The following is a 19,924-nucleotide window of genomic DNA, read 5'->3' as shown; positions in this document are numbered from 1 at the left end:
CCCAGATTGCTGTCCCAGTGTTGAAGAGAGAAACTTTGTGAGTTACCAACCTGTATTAGGTCTAATATAATTTGGAACTATTGTCATTAACTTCCTTACTAAACATCCCATGAGATGTCTGCAATAGACCCTATAATTAGAGTTCAATTAAAAAATAGTGTCAGTAAACCAATATTCTAGTAAGTCAAAAATTCAATAACACTTATGAGTTTCATATTAAACTGTGAGACACAAGATAAGCCCATACCAAAAGCATTTTGGAAAGTCAGGAGGAATTAATTCTTCTTTCTGTCTCTGTCTAAAACTGGCTACAGATACTAGTGACTGAGTAACAAATCTGTGCCTGCCTCAGTTTCCAGCTGCATCACAGCTGCAGTGGGGAGGTCTGGGAGCAGGAGCACCACATGTCTGGAAATCACTGCAAACAGAGGATTGTCTCCAGACTGTCAAACACAGGAGTGTGCTGGAATGACAGTGGCTGTGCAGCACGGTCTTGGGGACTGTGGCTCTGCTAATTTGCACATTTACAAACCAACTGCATTGTGCAGGGGAGCAACTTAAAGAAAAGGTGCTGTGTTGGTGTTTCTGTAACAGCTACAGGCTTAAGGCATTGTTGGTTGAGTAGCAAACCTCAAGCCAGAAAGAACTCTTGCAGCCAGGTGATGATCTGCACTAAGTGTGATGCTGAATCTGCCGCACTTGCTCTACGTAGCTGATCTGCACACAAACAGCATGTCTGGTACCTTGGATTTACAGCCTCATGCAGAGGATTCCAAATCACATGTTCAGTGAGAAAGGTGACTGCACTGCAAGGGGTGCTGAGCCCTGCTGCAGGAATGGCCTCTGGAATATTTATTTCTGCTGTTGCTGCTGTCCCATGGGCCCTGGGGTGACCCCTCTATTGGGCTGAGTTACACTCTTCCTCTTTTTGATGGAGCATCCAGAGGCTTTAACTGGGAATCAGGAGCTCCTTATTCTAAACCTAGGCTCCAGTAAATGTCCATTATATTCTACTATTATGTTAGGGTTTGCCTTCATCTCTGTGTTTCACAGATGGAACACATAAAAATAATTCAATAGGCAGTCCAGGTCTGGGAATTACCAAAAACTTGGGAATTATTTGACAAAACTTTGACATGTCTCAGAGAGGCTATTCTGTGAACAGTAAATAGAAGATATTTCCATGCCCCCTGTAGAGGCACTTTTCTAGAAAACAGTGGCAGCATACCACCAGGGAGATAAATGAGTGTGAGCCTTCATTGCCAAATACAATTTTGAATAAACAGAAGACTTCAGACTTCAAGGCACCTTTTTGCAAGCGCTGAATTCATACCCCAAACAAATGCTAACAAAGCCTCTCATGTCTTTCTATTAAGTGTAGCCAGTAAAAAAAAAAATATCTAGAGCTCTCTGGGGAGCCTCTTGAAGTACTTGGGGACACACTCAATGTGTGGTCAAGTTAGCACTACTCAAAAGCAAGGCTGAGTGTCAGCAGAGCAGGTATTTATTTATGCCCACCGGATTTGGCAGGAACCCAGAGGTACAGTATATTTTGCACTGTTACACAGACTTTTATTGTTGAATCAGCTTTATTTAATGGAAACTTTCCATAATAGGATCTTGTTTTGGAGGGCTTCCTCTACAGGTGAGGAAACAGTTCTGCTTCCAGGACCTTGTGGCACTGCTAAGGCCAAGTAACCAAGTGGTGGCTGATGGCATACTAAGGGCCTACACCAGTCCATGGAGAAGTTGCCTGACACCAACCAATTCATTTTGTGACAACCCATTATTAAGAGTTTTGTCTCTGTTGCCTGTTCTGAAGGAAAATATCCCATTGCATTTTGTGGGCTTGGTTTCAGACCTTGACCAGTCCTGGGTGGCTTTGATCATTAATCAGGAGTCCTAGAAATAAAGTGCCCCCAAGTGCACTGTCAATCTTTTGTGTAATGTAGTCCTAAGAACATCAAAGTGTAGACTATTACTATTCAGCTCCACTACAGGCTTCACGAGCCATGAACAAAACAGTATATTAGGAAAACCTGATTTCTCCCTTGCAAAGAGTTACCTGAATTATTTATACAGATCTAGATAACAGAAGGGTTTCAATGAACTGACCTGTGTTACAAAATCTTGATTGTTTTATTCCTGATACAAAACCTACTATGATACTGCAGGTGGTGCCCTGCAGACTGTGAGGCAGGAGCTGTGAGAGGGGTCAGCATGGAGCTCAAGCTTCTGCTCTGCCACAAGGCAGCAGCTCATTGCCTGCACACACCTGAGATGCACCCTGCTGCTGAATTGCAGGGGGGGTTGAAGATAATCCTTGGATTATATGTATGAAAATGTGGGTTTGTCTTCCTGGGGTGTTGTGAGAGTGAGTTCAGTGTTGGACTCACAGATGATGCTGCAGTTGAGGCCATGGGGAGCCCTGAACAAGGTGGGTGCACAGGAGCCTGGTGACAACCAGAGCAAGACCTGTGGCGTGTAAACTGCCATGGAATCCAAACTGAGCTCACCAATTCTTCAGAAGACTGTAGGGTGATTTAATTAAAGCCAAACATAATCTCTTCACAGATTCTCATCTCAACCATGGTTTGGCCATTTCCATAGATTTGCCTCACAAAGTAAGTAAGTAAGAAAAGCTCAATATCCACAAGTCCAGTCTAACATTGCGTATGAGATTTGACCTCTGAACGTGCAAGTGCAGCTTGCCATGTTTGGCTGTAAGACAGATCCACATCCCCAGCATGGGCACAGCTGAGGGCAGTGTGTGCATGTGGCCAGGGGCAGAGGGAAAAGCTTTGCTTTTTCTTCAATCTTTGATTTTGTGGAATGGCCCTTGGAGCCAGTTGGGTGGGATGGATTCCAGCTGGAGGGAGAGAGGTGTGAGGAGCATTGGATGAATAAAGGACCATAGTTTTGTTGGCCTTGGAGCTCTGTTTTCTAGGGCAGAGATGCCTGTGCCAGCCTGTCATAGCCACATTTTTGAGCTGTCTTACTTTACAATGTTTATTTATTTCCCTTATTCTTCCAGTACTTTTTTGAATACTTTAATGTCCACATCTTTCCATTGCTCCTCTTCCCTCTGCTATCCCAGTCTAATAAAATCATAACTGTGGCAATCACAAAAGACCCTGAACAGAAGAATTAAAGCTTTTGCAGGAGGTTCCTTTTTTAGCCTTTTTTAAAGGCATCTCTTTCCTTTAAAATGAAAGATGAAGCATTTTCTTTTATCCTTTAACTTCACTGTCACATTTTATTAAGTCAAAATGATAGTTACAGTCAGAGGAAAGCAGGATATGAATTCCTGGTACAGCCATTTTTAAAGTGTGCTTTGTTTTAAAACCCTGAAGATTGATTGAAGGTATTTTTCTTTTAGACACAAAGCTTTAGTCAAAAGGGGCCTGATCTGAGTTACCCTCTGTAAATCAGGATTAGTTCCTGTGAAATCAATGGAGTTGCAATGATACAATACAGGATGAGTTGAAAAAGACTCATGCCCTGACAATAAATAAGGGTGGGACTGTGGGTGATCCCTGAACACTGCCCCCCTGCTTGTCCTTGTGCTGAGGTGAAGCCACGAGGCAAAGTAGAATTATACCCTGTCCCTCTTGGGCTGCCATGGAATGTCCTGGCTGGGAGATGGGCAGGCAGATTGGGTTTGTGCTGACATGGGCACTGAGGTTGCAAATCTCAACTTTGGAGAGTGCAGACCTCCCGCCTTTCCCAGATGGAGCAGCTCTTTGCCCATCCACTGCCACTGCCACTACATGAGCTGAGAAAGTCTGATTTGAGAGACAAGAAGATGGTGACAGAAGTGGTGCTCTACAAAATAGCTGACTGTGGAGCAAATATCACCAAATCCAGTGTAGCCTTAATTTTTTGATCTTTTTCTGTCAGAGGGCTGTAGGGATTCACTGTGTGGAGTAGAAAAGGGGAGAGAGATGCCCCATCACTGGCCCTTGGGGCTGTGCAGAGGCTCAGAGGACAAGCTTTCATGAGAGACAAGACAGATATACTTGGACAGATTTTTTTTTTTTGCTATTTTAATCTCTTTTTAACGTGTCTGCATTGGGACAGGAAGGGGAATAGCTCAGATGGTAAAGATGCATCAAGATGAGCAAATAAAGAATTGAAACGATATGTCCTGTCTGAGATTTCAGTTTAACCAGGGATTTGAGCTCTTGTCTCTCATCTGCACTGAAACCTTGACAGCTGATTTCTTGAGCCCTAAGCCATTCTGAGCAGACAGTCTAATAGGAACAGCTCTTTTTATAGCATTTAACTGTATCTAAATGGCTTAAGGCTAGGGGAAGTTCCAGCACTGCAAGCACCACTAGTTGGGCTGTGCTTGGGACGTGCAGTGTTTTAGCAGTCTGGATGGGGACTGGCCCTAAGCACTGGTCATACTCCAGGCTTCACAGTGAAAATCTGCAGCTTGGGCAAAATTGCAGGCTTGGATTTGGCCACCTCCAGTAAAATTAAAATATTTCATTTCATTAAAACAGTTCATAACTGCTGGACTCTCCCAGACAGTTACGAGCTTGTTCTTGGCATGCAGCTGACCTGCGCTTGCACATGGCACTGCTTCACATTAGGAGTGTGGGGCTCTTTTTGGAGATAAATTCGCAGCAGCTAGGAATTACTGAGTCTTAAAATACTGAGAAAAAGGGAACAAGGCAACCTGGGAAGGGACAGGTTGGAGGACTAAGATTTTTCTGTGTTATCCACTATCTCAATATTATTCAGCTCCAGGGCTCTGACTTCTGTTGCCCTTGATCAAGCTGGCATTTACCCACTGACTCTGACTCCAGTAAGACAACAACTGCACATGACACTGATTTTCCTCAACTTTCCAGGACACAAGAGCTCCATACATTTGATGAATGCAATTGGATGTAGGAGATAGAGAACACAGTGAAGGATATGAGTTTTTTATAATGATCCTTTTTCACCTTGGTTTGGTCATTTATTACTTTCCACTTCAAGTTTGAAACCATTATTTTCATACACACTTTGAATTTCCTTATGACAATAAGGAAAAGAAGATGGAACTCTACCCCAAATACTGGTTACAGCTTTCTAAGGAACACTGAAGTCTCTTGGACTGTGGTAAAATCTCCCAGGGAAAGTGGCAGAAATCCAGATACTTGGCACATTTTACAACTAGTCCAGACAAAACACTAGTAAATGTACTCTGCTTTGGCACAGAATAGGCTGTGGGATGTTATGAAGCTTTCCTGTATATACAACTTTTTATCATTTCATGACCATAATGAGTGTGAAACTTGGATTTACTCATCTGCTGATTGCACACCACATAGGGCTGTAGAGAAGCATAGGACCCTATCATGTGTCTTTGTTTTAAATTTTTTTTTTCATCTAGTTTGAGATCATTGTTTGGATGATTAGTACATGAAAATGGCCATATTGGCTCAGACTAGAAGTCTGTCTAGTTTAGTACCTTCTTTCTAGGATTAGCCAGTAATGGCTGCACTGGGAGTAGTAGAGCATGCATGAAGTGAGATTTCTATAACTGTCTTTTCCAGTTTCCAGCAAGGATATCTGACTGTAAAAAAGTCCTTTTGTGCATTTCCCACAACAACCATCTCCTATCTAAGGAAAGTTTGGCTTTGACTTTGAGTGTATCTGAAAGCTATACAAAATGCATCTCCCTGGCCTTCACATCTCTGTGCTGTGCTTCATTTCTGGATCTTTACTGGAAAAAAAGGATCATTTAATCCAGTGGCCGAAAATATAATGTGAAGCTTCATCATCAATAATTTTTATTGCAGTGTGGCTTGTACAACACGTCCATCATATGAGGTGCCACAGTACTCAGTGGTGTACACCCTTGCTTGTGCTTAATGACTAAATGCTGTGCTGGCCTTTGCATTAAATGATTTCACATCTCTTCCTTCTGCCAGTCCCATTTTTTTAATTTAACATTATATTTGCTGTGTTTTTAAAAACAGCCACCCTCTGTAGTAAAGTGCTGTAGAACCTCTTTTGGAGATCTGGAAAGGGGTTTTATATATCACTGTATAAAATCTGCATGTATGTGGGGATGGAAAAAATGTGAAATGTTGTAATGTCTCACTCACACTGGTTGGGAAACCAAGTCCCTAGAACTACCCCAAGCCCTGAATGCCAATGCTATTTCAGTCAGAGGTATGGAGCTGCTGCTGAGGACGTGCAGAATGGATGCACTGGCAACTCATCTTTATGCATGTTAAAATCACAGAGAAATACAGTTAAGAATAAAATATAGGATCCATTTTTCAAACCAACTGTGTCCTGTTTCTGGTGTAAGCAGTCCCTTATTGCTCTCGTGATGCCTGAAGACCTTTACAAGTTTCTTCCAGCTCCTTGATGTCACAATATTTTCCTCTATATTGGTGTTTGCTCCATTCCACAAGCCTGTCATTGTGCATAAATGTCTCATGTTACCTGCCATCAGCCTGCCCATTTCAGGTCACTTAAAGTGTTTTAGAGACGCCAAAGCAAAAATATAGAGGTATCAGACACTGCAGGTGTTGACTGTTGCACTAACTTTGTGAATGACATATGCAGGAATTGAAAATCTCATTATGTGTGAATTTAATCAGAATCAGCTTTATCACTAGATAAGATTTAAAGGTAGGAGACTCTGAAAATTTGTGTTTGCAGTAATTGAACAAAGTTGCATAGGAAAATATACTATGCACATAAGTAAGATTAAATTTGGCAATGCAGATCTTCTTAAACTGCAGCATCATCTTGGGGAGCTTGTGGCATAGGCTAATTAATCCTCCATCCTCTGCCTCAGGCGAGGTAGGCCTAGGGGAATTTTTAGAGCTCTGCCTTTACTGCTACTGTTGTTAAAAATGCTCAGGTAGAAAAGGCATGACTTTCCTCTCTCCTCGCCTGAGAGTGAATGCTCCTCCTCTTCAGCTGTGCCTCAGTCTTGTGACTGGAACCTCTTGCATCCCATAATAATGAAGGCAATCTACTCGCTTGTCACCATTTTCCCCTTTTAGTTATCCTAATTTTTGTTACCCCAATTAGCACTTTCCTGGAAAGACATTTATACCAGCTTGTTTTGTTTGAAGACATCGAAAGCAGCAGTGGTCAGATGTACGAATCACATGTTAGAACACTGCTCATTGCCTGTGTGTTTTTGTGGTGACTGAGGTTGGCCTTTCCTCAGCAATCTCTTGAATTTAGCATGGAATTTAATATGAACACATTATAAAATTGAGGAGGGAAGTGTCCACACTGGGGCAAACATTTACACCTGGGATATTTGAAATTTCATGTTGTCGGTGGCAGCCATTGCACACCAGGTGCTTTATAAGACGCACCTAAGGGTACACAGAGAGAGGTATTTAGGGAGCTGTGCATTTCCCTTCTTTATGGTTGTAAATTGGGATGAGTTTTTTATTTTTTGTTTGGGTTTTTTTATTGTTTGGTTCTGTTTTGGTTTGGTTTTTTGTGCTGTTTGTGGAAAATTACCTTATGTACTTGAGCACAAGTGGGGTTGGTAGGAAAGGGGAACTCCACTCTTCCCCATGTTTAGATGCTCTGGATAAGCATTTGCCTTTCTGAAAGCGGAGCCTTTCTGAAAGTGGAATTATTTGTATTTCAGGTATCCTCCGTGGGCCTATCTTGGAAGCTAGATCTGCAGCCGCCCTTCAGTCATGATTGTTTCAAGATTAAAGGCCATTTCCCTGTCATTGCCAAGCCTTTTTCTTCTTGCTTTTCATCTCTCGGCATCACAGAATGTACCTGAATACACTGAAGCTGAACATCAGCAATGTGTTAGGAAAGAACACCCCACAATTGCTTTTGAAGGTAAGAGCTTCTATTCCTGTTTCAGATTCCAATTGGATGATCCATTTAGGTTTAGTCTGTGCTGTTTTTCCTTACAACTGTGATCCACAGGCCACGGGAAGTGGCCTGACGAATCATTTTCCCTTTGATGCTTTATGGTGTTTGAATTCTGAGGTTTCACAGCAGTCACTTAATTCAGGCAGTTTGGGGACTACTGGTCTAGGAATCTCAATTTTCTACTCTGTTACAGGCTCCCTGTAATCTTGTGCCATGCTGAAACTGTGTTTCAGTTTCCTTTTCTCTAACTGGTTTCAGTATTGCCTCACCTGCCTTGCTGGAGACAGACACTTAACAAGCGAAATGTGATAGAGAATTTGGATACGCTTGAATGCAAGAGAAGTGAGTTGATTTAAAATTGCAGGGAGTGGCTGTGCTTTTGTTTGTAGCATTCCTGGTTTGGTTTTGTTTTATTATGTGTTTGTCACCTGGGCTAGTAGTTTTTCTGTCGTTCATCTGGGCATTTTACTTGAATGTGAGAGGGAGCCTTTGTATTGCAATGGCCAATTCTTTTCCTGTTCTTTTGAAGCGTGGGATTTCTTTTGTCCTTACCCCAGTCAGATTTTCCATGAACGTACATGTCATGTACTCCTCAACTGTTGTTTGGAGAATCTGTCTACTTATCCACACAACAGCTAGATCTTTATACTGGTACCATTATTATTATTATTTGAAAATTCTCTCCAGACTTAGTGTGCCAGCATCAGCAACTGCTGAGTCTCCTTGCTAAAAATGGTTTCCTCCGAAATGTTGGAATATCGATTTTGGTTCCCATTTAAGACTTTGCAATGCATCTCCAGTTACATGCTTTGCTAAAGGATGTAATTGAGTACCTTGCAATGTGTCTCTAGTTAGGTTCTTTGCTAAAGGCAATTTAGTTGTAGTTTTGTGACCTTTGAGATAGGGTTTCCAGGAAGAAAGTAGTCAAAGGCTTCCTTGCTGACCTTTCAGGGTTCTTCTAGAGAGCTTTACTATTCTTCACAGAGGAGGAAACTCTTGTCTCTTAATTTGGAAAGTTTAAGAGATTTCTTGTCTGTTTTCCATTATCCATGTCTTAAAGGTTTAAGTGGATTAAAATAAATTAGCAGAATCTTTAAGCCTACATGATACGGCACTGGCTCTAACCTTGCTCTGGTAAATAAACCTAGATTTTAATTGCTGAATTGTTTTAACTGGGGAGGGCCAAAAGGAGAAGCTGTTAAAAAACAGTGAAATTCAATTCAATAGATAAAAAAATAATGAGAGTATTATAGGTAAAAGAGAAAAAGTGTTGCTCTCTCTATTAACCAGGAACACCAGTCTTTGAATTTACAGAGGATGTGTCTGTGCAATCCTGCACTGAGGTAAATCATTCTGCAGGGAATATTAAAAGCCCCAATTCCTGAAGTTGAGGAATTGGTGGGCATTTCTTGGCAGTCAATATGAGTGCTACTCTGCAGAATTGATGGCTGTGTAAACACACTCATAATCTGCCAGTTTGCTTTGTTTTAATAAGGCATGAATATTTCACAGGGAAAAAAAAAATCTGTCCTCCTCTTTCACTGTTCTTGTTCCCTTCCCCTCTTCAATGATAGAGGGCAAAAACTGGTGAGTTAATTAAAACCTGACAATTGTGCAAAAGAAAGAAAGATTAAAATTGCAGATGCATCAAGAAAATGACCCAGAGTATCATTTAAGTTTCTTAAGCCCAAGTTAGATTCAGAGTTATGTTTTTTCACAGCACCTGTTTCAGCACATGATTGTTCATGATACAGTTTAATCTTGTATTTTCTGCTGCAAAGATCAGCAGAAAAAGAAAACACACAGGAATTAAATTAAAGGCACCTTTCATCCACTGCAATAGCTTTTAAGGTGTGGTGCAGAGGGCTCACATGTCCAAAACCACACCTCAGTTCAAAATCTGATTTCTCTCTATGCTATTCCCTGTTCTGATGCTGGCACACACAGGTTTAGATTGCAATGGTAGACAAGTAGGGGAATCTAAATTTTATGTGGTGTTCCCAGATTGCTCTGAGGATGTCTCTGCTTAACAGCGTGGCTCAGGGGCTTTTTGTGGATCTCCAGAGGCATTGACTCATGAATCACAACCTGGTACACAATGGGAGTGTGTAATGACTGAAAGAGTGACCCCAGCAGAGCCCTTCTGATGCTCCTGCTGCCAGGGGAAAGGATTATGTTACACCAGCAATTTTCTCTGGATGGGCCATAATAATAAAAAGGCCTCTGACCATTCAGTCATACAGGGTGCATTAATTTACTGCCAGAATGAATAGGTTAACAAAACAGTTTATGTTACAAAGGGGTTGAATAACTTCTTTTTCACAACCTTGCTAACCAGGCTTCCCATCACCAGACAAATGGGATGCCATAGCATGTTTTGTGTCTTCAGTTCCCACTTTGCTTGTGCTCAGTCTCTTGTTATTATATTTTACCTCTAGATTATATTCTTAATATCCAGTTGTCTGGATAATATCCTTGTTGTAGAAGAATCCAAGTAAAACTCTCTGTCTATTTTCCCCTTATTTCCTGGGAAATTCTGTTGGGTTTTTTGTTGTTCTTATTGTATCTCATCCACACTAGCCAATCATCTGTTTGAATTAGTATCTCTTTGTCTTGCTATGAGAGTGGGTAAGAAAGATAGAATCCAGCACATGTCCTACTCATTTAAGCAGTAAGAAGACTGTATATGTAAAATGCTTTTTACTTTAGCTGTGTTCAGATCTGAAGAAAGACTCTGTTCCCAAAATTATTTGTGCCATTACTTGTGACATCGAGAAAGTTGAGGGACATAAATTCTGGTTCTAGATATACATACTTTAAATGCTAAAGAAAACATTTGCTCTGCCAGGAGAGATGTGGGGTGGGGAGGGGCCATGAGCTGAATGGTTTATCCTCACAGCCTGCATGGAGGTCCTGAGGGACATGATGGGAATTTTGTGCTGCAAACTCTATCCTGTGTGTTTGCACAGTACCAAACTAGCACAACGGTGCCCCAGTTTCCCTAGGGCTTATAAATGGTGCTCATCGTACAGTTTGCCACAATAATAGCATACCCAGTTTGGGCTTTTCATAATTAGATTGTTCTACTCTGTGCTTATAGAAAATCCAGTTAAAGTTTGATTTCCCTTGTTAGATCAATAAGAAAATGATCTTCTACTTCCCAGGAGGCTGTTTCCAGTGTCTTACTACCTATTTTTTAGTGGGTAGCTACATTAAGGATGTTGCATGCTTGTTTGTTTTTCAGGAGTTGAGAATTTAGTGAAACAAGTCAAGTGTATTCTTAGTGCATCCCTTTTTATTTATACATGCATGTACACATGCATCCAAGTCCCATTCCACAAAACAGTTTGTCATCCCAGCACAGCTCCCCTGTGGTCCACTCTGGTAAGCCAAACACCAGAGAATTTGTTTCTATTTCTTGTCAATCATGTTCATGCTTCTCTTTTTTTTTTTTTTTTGTATGGATCTTACTGCTACTAGATCAGTGCCTGCATTTGCAATTGGGCTGTGCCTGTGTCATGCTGTCCTGCTTGCCAGCAGTTTAGTTCAATGTTGTACAGCTCCTTCTTGGATATAAAACACTTTTGCTATTCCTTAAATACATTAAATAAAACATTTGGAGCTCCTCTGTAATGTGCCTCTTGGGAAAACCAGAAACTTCTTCCATGCCAATTCAGTACAAGGTTTGTTATTTCAAGAGCCAGAGCCATGAGGGACATGCATTCATGTTTGTAATGGCTGCAGAGTGGTTTCATCTTGTTTACCAAGGAAGTGCTTAAAAGCTTGCAAACTTATCTGTGTTACATGAATCATTTGGATGTTCACAATTTCACTGGAAATGAGTTGTATACAGGTTTCCACTTGCAGTTCCTACCATTATCTATTTCTCATTAATTTCATCCATTAAGTCAGCATGCTCAGGAAAAAGTACTAAAACTTCCCAGGTTTTTCTCTGTTTTGTCTCTCAGGGCTTTTCCCCCTGGGTCATGGCAGTTAGGCTAAGCTGGAAAAACATAATTTTTCTCTGCTTTAATAACTGCAGCCTATGTTCATCCATAAAAACACCTCAGCTGATCCATGCTGAGGCATAGGACAGAGGTGGACTTGGATAAATAGTTTATATCTCAGATCTTCTCAGGTCTGCAAATCTCAGCTTTGCAGACTGTGTCATCATCTGGATGATGGTACACTGGCTGGTGTGAGTTCTCAATGTGTGGCATTTGATCCATTGTCTAATCCTCAATCTCTCCTAGATGCAGACAAGTTGCTCTGTCTTTGCCTCAGGTTTTCAAAGTGATTTAGTTTGGGAGTGTTTAAATCTGGGTTTTACTTCAGACTCTGTAATTATTACCCCCTACCAGATAAATATGATTCAGGTGACTTGAATGTAGTTTGCTATGTATTTTCTCAATATTTTATTTCTTTAAACAACATTTTATTGAAATGTGGCCAGCTTCAAACATTGAAACCTGTGGGGAGCAGCTAAATGTTTTCTTGTATTGAAAGCAAAATCTGTTTTAACTTTGTGGGCTGAAGGATAATAAGGTATGATTTATTTGTTTAGAAAGTTCTTGACATTTCACCAAACACCCCCACTATTGTTGAATTGGTCACTAATACATTATTCTCTTTACTGTATAGTGATTGGGAAAAAAAGCACATTAGCATTCATCAGCTCCAAAGGCTGTCTGGGAAAGCCCCATAGGAATTTCTGGTCAAGATTTACACTTTTCTTGAGCAAGAGAGATTTTGACAATCCAAACCAAAATTTTAGTTAATGAAGGATGAAGATTGTGAGGTGAAGTATTAGAGGTGTATCTATATAAGCATTAAGGGAAGGCACAATATATTATGGGAGAATTGTCTTCTAGCTCATAGCCTTGCTGCTCTTGGTTCTCCATACACGGAGTCCAAACATTAACTAATGATGGAGTTTCAACTGGAAACTGGTGGCATCCTGTGAGTGCTTCAAAATATTTGACCTTCGGTGCACTTCAGTATGGATTTTGTTTCCATTAGGAACAAGTCTTGTAGCAATTTTCCTTTTAATCTCGAACAATAGAACTGTGGCAAATGGAAACTAGAACTTTATTTTTTAGATTTGATTTAGAATTTGTTTGAAAATTATGACTGATAAAGCCATAAATATACAGTAGTTAAGGAAATAATTACTCTCAGCCAAAACTTCTGAAAATTATACCCAACTGCTCTCAATATATTTTTCATTCCATAATAATAACAACAGTAATGATGCTAGTTCTTTAAGATTTCCTCATTAATGGTGTTCAAGTCACTTCACAAATAATTGCACAACAAGCAGGAGAGAAAAGGAAGACTTTGGAGTGAAGCTTCAGGAAGTGATCAAGTAACTTACATATGGGAGTGAGAGAAGGTGAAAGCTTTAAAGAAATGCAATAGCTCAGGTGAAGGATCAGCCTCTGACCATGAGTGGTGGTGCTGATGAGAGGGACACATCCTCAGCAGCAGGGCTGAGTGAGGTAGACTCACAGCAGCGAGGAACAGGCACTCAGGTCACCATTATGGACGGACCAAGGCCATGAAAAACTCATGTGAGCAACAGAGCAGCTGATTGTTATTTTCCAGAGGTCCCACAGGTGTAACTGGGGCTAACAGCACGTGCATGGTCCTGTCTTTGGCACAGGGCTGGATCTAGGACACAGAGATGGGCAGCCTTTTTTTCAGATCTCGGACACACATCAGAAAAAGGGAACAGAGTGGAAATCTAAAGTGAAGAGCTTACCTTCTTTTTCTGTGGTTCACTGCAAACAAAGACATCCCTTGGAGAGACCTAATTTTCAATTTCAAATCTTACTTAATATAGTTCCCTAACTGAACAAGTTTATGATACAGCAGTGGTACAGCAGACCTCATTTATTTGGCACATCTGCTTCTGGTGAGTGTTAACATATAATCACATTCTCCTAAAACCTTCCATTCAAGGATGACATGCTTTGATAAAGTTCACTTGCAATCTCATAAGAAATATTTTTGTTTTATCATACAAGGTTCACCCTGGAAAGCCCACAGATAGTCTCAGCTCAGTCAGGTTCTGAACATGTATTTTTCTTTAAGTCAATGGGGTTGTTTATTATTAGCCAGTTTCCAATTTAAAACACTGATTCTTATGAGAACAACCTAATTTCAAAACTCTTTCAGAAATTTACAGCCTATGCTCTCCTTTGCTGTAAGTGCCTCATGGTGGGAGCTTTGTTTGCAGAAGAGAGGAGTCCTTGTAAGCCTGGAAGCTACAGAGCAAAAACTGGGCATTAAACTGGGCATCTCCAGTTCAGTCTTTGGTTAGCCAGCTTCAGATGTTCACTCAAACACTTCTGTTTCTGTGGCAGATCTGGTTACTTGCAGGACAAATTCAAGGAGAGTTTAGCTCTGTTTTCTCTGCCTTCTCTTACCTTCTCACTAGAGAAAACAGTTGTCCTGAGTATTGTACCACCTCTGCTAAACAGCACAAGTGGCTGTTTTAGACATGTAACTGCAAGGATAGTGAAAAAAATTTGCCTGCTGATGTGGAGGAGGCAGACTGAAGGGTCCTGGAATGATGACAAAGGGGTGTTGGTTTTTTTCCCCATCAGACTGCAGAGGTTGTAGGAGCCAGGATGCAGCTTGCTTTCTTGTCTGAAAAGAGGGATTATACCGATCAGAATGTCATAGGAAGCTGCAAGTGATGCATGAGCACTCACTTTATCTTTCTCAGTGAGGGAGATTGCGTGACAGCCGAGGGGCTTGTCTCAGTAAACAGCAGATCACAATACTTAAACACTCTGCAACATCCTCAGGAGAACAAGAAGTCTTTGGGTTTGCTCACAGTGGGGCTGTGTGCGGCACTGCTTAGCCAGATTTCACCATCTGGTGGTGGGGTGCAGGGCTGTGGCCACAAGGCACTGTGCAGTGCTGGGTGGGGTTGCAGGCAGGGTTGTTGAGGAGGGGAGCAAGTGTTAGGGTGGTGTTTGTCCCAGCTGACAGCCAGCTGAGAAAACAAAATCCATTCTTTCCTTAAAGTCCTGTGCTATGTAGACACGCCTTTGGTCCTGTAAATCTCAAGCAAGGCAAATGGACATGCTTAAGTCTCGTGGACACACATCCATATCCAGCACTCTTGCAGCACTGTGGCATCCCCTCTTGCACTTTATTGGCCATGGCCAAGGAGAACACGAAATGGTGAATTTGAGTCACCATCTGTGGAGGTATTTGAAAGAAGAGTAGATGTGGCCCTTAGGGATGTAGTTCAGTGCTGGACTCGGCAGTTCTGAGTTAATGAACTTGATAGCTGTACTTGATGATCTCAGAGGTTTTACAGCCTAAATGATTTTCTGTAGTTGGAGATCGAGGTCTTGGTGGGCCTGAGCTATAGGAACCATGCTGAAGAGGGAAGAACCTCTCTTGAGTTATAGGACTTCTTTCCCAGACCCAGGCCTGAGACCTGGGGACTTACCAAGTGAAAGTCTCCTGGCTCCTGGAAGTTTCCCTTTGCCCTGGGTCAGGTCTGGATGGAACTTCTGCCCACTCTTCACCACATGCAAATTAGGAACCCAAGTGAAACAGAGAGAGATGAGACTGACCTCTCTGATGGCCCCAGAAAAACTGACCAGCACACTGTTCCATACTGGAATTGAGCACTAGTTCATGCTTATTATTTAGTGTTTGCTTTATCTGGGATTGAATCCCTGGGTTCTTCCTCATACATTGGTGTGTTTTGCCAGCTGCTCCATATTAATAATAAAAAAGTAAATAAACAAGCAGTTATAATTGTACTTTTGCAAAAAATTGGGTTTGGACTAAGTTATTTATTCTTCATATTGAAACAATTTAGCAACACTTGTTTTGAAGAAATGATTAACATTAGGAAATAAAGAGTCAAAATGTTTGGTATGCAATACACAATACTTAGTGCCTCCTGTACATCACATGCATTACAGATAATTATGCCTTGATGCACCAGCCAGTATCCCTAAATCCATTAAACAATTGGAACCACCGAGACATTAAATAGTTTATGATTTGCCCAAGAGAGAGAACTCCTGTGTCAGTGCTGTCGGACTCTTGGGACCATGCCTACATCTCCAGCTGTCATTTCCCTCTTGGGTGGAAGAAGCTCAGCAAGATCAGTTCAGAGAGGAGCTGTAGATATTAAGGGAAGAGGCACAAAATCATCCAGATCTTTAAATGTTACAATGTTTGTTGTGATTTCTATGGCTCTGTGGAAGCAAGACCTGAGTCTTTGCTGTGGGGATTTTTTTTCCTTCAGGATGGTAAAAAACAGAGCCCTTTTTTCTGTCCTGTCCTGTTCTGTTCCTTGGTAGTTGAGGGATAGATCTATTCCTTCTTTTACAAGACCAAAAGAAAAAGTCTTATTCTTTCTTTTTCCAGTCATCTGCTGTCCACACATTCTGGAACAGATTGGAGAGGGACGTTAGCAACTCTTGCTTCTCAGATCTCATGGAAAAGGAATGGCTCACTGCAAGCTGCTATCTCAGTGACTCACAGGCCATTCATGGGTTAGTTCATTGTTCTTTCATCTGAGGAGGAGATTTGTTATTGGTCAAGACGGGAAAAATTTTTTGAGTGGGCAGGAAATGAGTTAGAAACATGTCTACAAGGTGAAGACTGCTAGGAAAGAAAGCAGGAATGGGAGAAAAGGTGAATATGGGGTGAGAAGGGTAAACTGAATGAAACCATGAAACTGAGACAGCTGGAAGAACATCTGAGTTGGGTTTAGGTATTGAGGGGACAGAGAAGGAAACTGCTGGTTTGACCCATTTTGTAGGAGGGCATGTATTCTGTCAACAGCCTTCTAAGTCCTCAGAGCTGTAGTGGAGATCAGAGATTTGAGAAGACAATGACACTGGAAATTGCAGCAGTTGGGATGAGGACATATTTAATGTACAATTAAAGATTTCAATGGATCAGGTTTAAAGAAAGAAAGAAAGAAAGAAGGAAGGAAAGAATACCAGTAATGAGGTGGAGGTGGTGATGGGAAGACAAGACAGCAGGGTGATATGTATGTGTAGGAGGACTTCTGGGGTAAAGCCAGACTGAGCTTTTTGGCCTCATAAGTAAAGTTGAGCTCTGAGTGCTGACACATTTGTTTGCTCAGCTCTGCCCGTGCAGCAAAAGATTTCTCCCTCCCCTGATAAATTTGCTAAATTGTGGAGTGGTTTTGCGTTGTGGAGGCTGCTCTTAAAACTCAGCATGGAGTGGGAGTAAAAGTTAATGTCCAAAGTCTATTGCACTAACCTGTGGTGTGACCTATAACTGAGAGCTAAAATTTAAAATGAAGCTGATATTAAAATATGATTCATTGTCAGTCCAATAAAGATAATGCTGTAATTTCACTGTAACTTCTGTGCATTCTTGGAAATGTCCACACTTGCAGCATTTGAGAAGACAGGTGATAGCATGGCTGGGTAATCATTAGCTTTCTCAGCTTCAGTTACAGCCTTGTTTGCCTTGTCTCTGATGGGTCTGGTCAGGGGCCCACACAGAATGGAAATTGTGGGCTCAGTCTTAGCAGGCAACTGTCTACTTCATGGAAAATCTCTGAATACTGAGGATAATTGAAGCAGAGGATGGCCTGAGATGGTAGGTCTGATTCTGAAAAGGGGACATTTTATCAGTCTATACCAAGAAGAGAGCCTGAGGCCTTTCCTTGTTTTACACTGTGATTTGCATCTCTTGATCATGGTTCAAATCCAATGCTGAGAGTCCTCCAGCCTAGTGGGTGGTCTGAAATAAAACTGAGTGGTTGAGTTCTTGCAAACTGGAGTATCTGCCAATCACTATACATTATCTGCCCTGTGCCAGGGCTGAAGAAAACCAAAAGGGGAGGAATTGCACAAGTTACAGAAATCATGGCTGTCATCTGGGCCTTGCCAGGAGTGCTCCAATACTCACACACAGTAATTAAGCATGTCCTGAACTAGTCAGCTAAGTTAAAAGAACTTAGAAGAGACCATGCTGAGGCAGTAAGGGAAGCATTCAATGTGTGCTCAAGTTAGCATTGCACAAAAGTAGGTCTGAGTATCTGCAGAACAGGTACTTCTTTATTGCCATTGAGTCTGACAGGTCCAAAGTGCTGTGTATGCTCTACTTCATTGCACAAACTTTTACTGTTGAATCAGCCTGTTTTACAGAGCCTTACATAAGGTATGGGATTCAGGTTATCTTTTCTGGAATGGGGACCCTCTGAATTTATCTCTTCTTAAGGTATTTTTACGATCTCTTTGAAGCCTTTCTGAGCAGACCTAGGATAGGAGCATGGTTAGTCTGTGCTTGTGGGTATACCCTCGTTTTACACAAAGAATCCTTGGTCCTGTTCAGTTTAGTTTCTTTTGCTTCAAATAGGAAATCCTTGCTGAGAATTATTTTACAAGAGCTGTTTCTGAATAGCACTGTGGGTAGCCATACTCCATGCACCTACAATGGCTTTGCAATTTCAAGGCATGGGCATTTAACCTCTCTGCTCTTGTGTGATGTGTGCTGGACACACAAAGCTGTTACAGCCTGCTGGGGATAGCAGTGACATGTGGGCTTAAGTGGCATGAAGCAGTGAATGCTGTGCTTCAGACAGGGAAGTCTCAGCTCAGTGTTTGCACATTTCCTTCCTCCAAAACACACAGAGTAAGGGTGAGGTGGGGAGCAGTTGTTTTTGAGGAGATGAAGACTCAAGTATTACCAGGTTTACCATATCTTTAGAAGCTGATCCAAAACCCATCAAACTCAGTGGAAAACTGGCAATGATTTGAAAAGCCTCTGGATCAGGTCCTTAAACCCAGCTCCTGCAATTTGACTTGCTGTCCTTTGTGCAGCTGAGTAATCCTGGTCCCAGCCCTGTGCTCTCAGAAGTCAGAGCAGAGCAGTGTGCTAGAGGCTGCAGGGACCACCCTCTGAAATGGCAGAGGGCCTCTTTTCACCTTGTTTTAGGCTTGCATAATAGCTGAGCACAGCTGTGCCTGCAGACTTACATTTCCTTCAAAGGTTTATCTTCTTTGCAGCTGGATACCTGAACCACTTTGAGCTGCAGAGGGACTCACAGAGTTTTAGAGGTTCTGAATCAGATACCTGGGGATGGATGGTGTTGGAAACTATCAAACTTTTGTTCATTGGTTTTCATGTGGAGGAAGTGAGAGCATGGATCTTTAACCCCCTGGAAATGATTAGAGACGGGAAGCACAAAGGAGGCCTTGATGAACATTTTGCCCCTAAGCCATGTGGTTCCTAGTTTTCCATCTCCTGCTGCTGACATGCAAAGCCAGAGCCTTGGTTTTTAATTTTTCATACTGTTTTTAAACAGATACTTTTGCAAATGTAAACATATCCCAGCACTGAAGGTTTCCAGCCAAATTAAAGAGTCAGCACTGGAAAAATCAGCCTTCAGAAGAAGGTCAAATACAAGCAATCTCTGGAGTTCATTTGGTCCATATGTGTAAACTTCAGCTAATATGGGGTGAGCCTAGGCCACCACTTACCTTGAAGTACTGAGTTAGTTTCAGAGCGAAGCTGAAAATGTTTTTAGGGATGCCTGTGGTCTGAGCAGTAAATTTGAATGTGTTGAATGAAAAAAGACCCATGTCCTGATTCTTGGTTGCAGTTGCATTCCCTCTTAACACGAAGAAAGAAGTTTGGGAAGGAAAATGTGCCATTTGGCATGAATTCTGACAACTTGCATTTATACATTCTTATCTGGGACCATGCTGGGTTTAATAATCTCCAACTACATGCCTATAAAAGCTTAATTTTGCTGTGAGGATGCATGCCTTTCAGCCTTTAATTTAATAACTGGGAAGGGTTTCTTTATAAGTTGTACCACCTGCAGTACTAATAGAAATCAAGACACTGCCTGTTATTTCTTGGGCTTGATTGACATTTGAGCCAACTTGGAAAGATTCAAGCAAACTACTGCCTTTAATTTTTTAAAAATTATTTTTACCTGTAGTTTGTCAGAGCTTGCCATTAAAAGGAAGCACTAATGAGTATACCTCTCTGAAGTGATGAGCTTTTGCTTAGAGCAGCAGATGAAGAA

General features: G+C 41.5%; 1 protein-coding gene across 4 annotated transcripts in view; it reads left to right on the top strand.

Moving 5' to 3' along the window:
* The window catches only part of SEMA5B (semaphorin 5B), a 267,399-nt gene that overhangs the window by 125,051 nt on the left and 122,424 nt on the right, over positions 1-19,924 (top strand). For all 4 annotated transcript variants that reach the window (XM_033064123.1, XM_033064122.1, XM_033064124.1 and 1 more), the window contains exon 4: positions 7,628-7,833. In XM_033064123.1, coding sequence (XP_032920014.1) covers positions 7,680-7,833 — 154 coding nt within the window. In that variant the 5' untranslated portion in view covers positions 7,628-7,679. The remainder of the gene's footprint in view (positions 1-7,627; positions 7,834-19,924) is intronic.

Source organism: Catharus ustulatus, chromosome 7 (genome assembly GCF_009819885.2).
Source record: "Catharus ustulatus isolate bCatUst1 chromosome 7, bCatUst1.pri.v2, whole genome shotgun sequence".
Lineage (NCBI taxonomy): Eukaryota > Metazoa > Chordata > Aves > Passeriformes > Turdidae > Catharus > Catharus ustulatus.
This window is presented reverse-complemented; position numbering and strand designations above follow the sequence as displayed.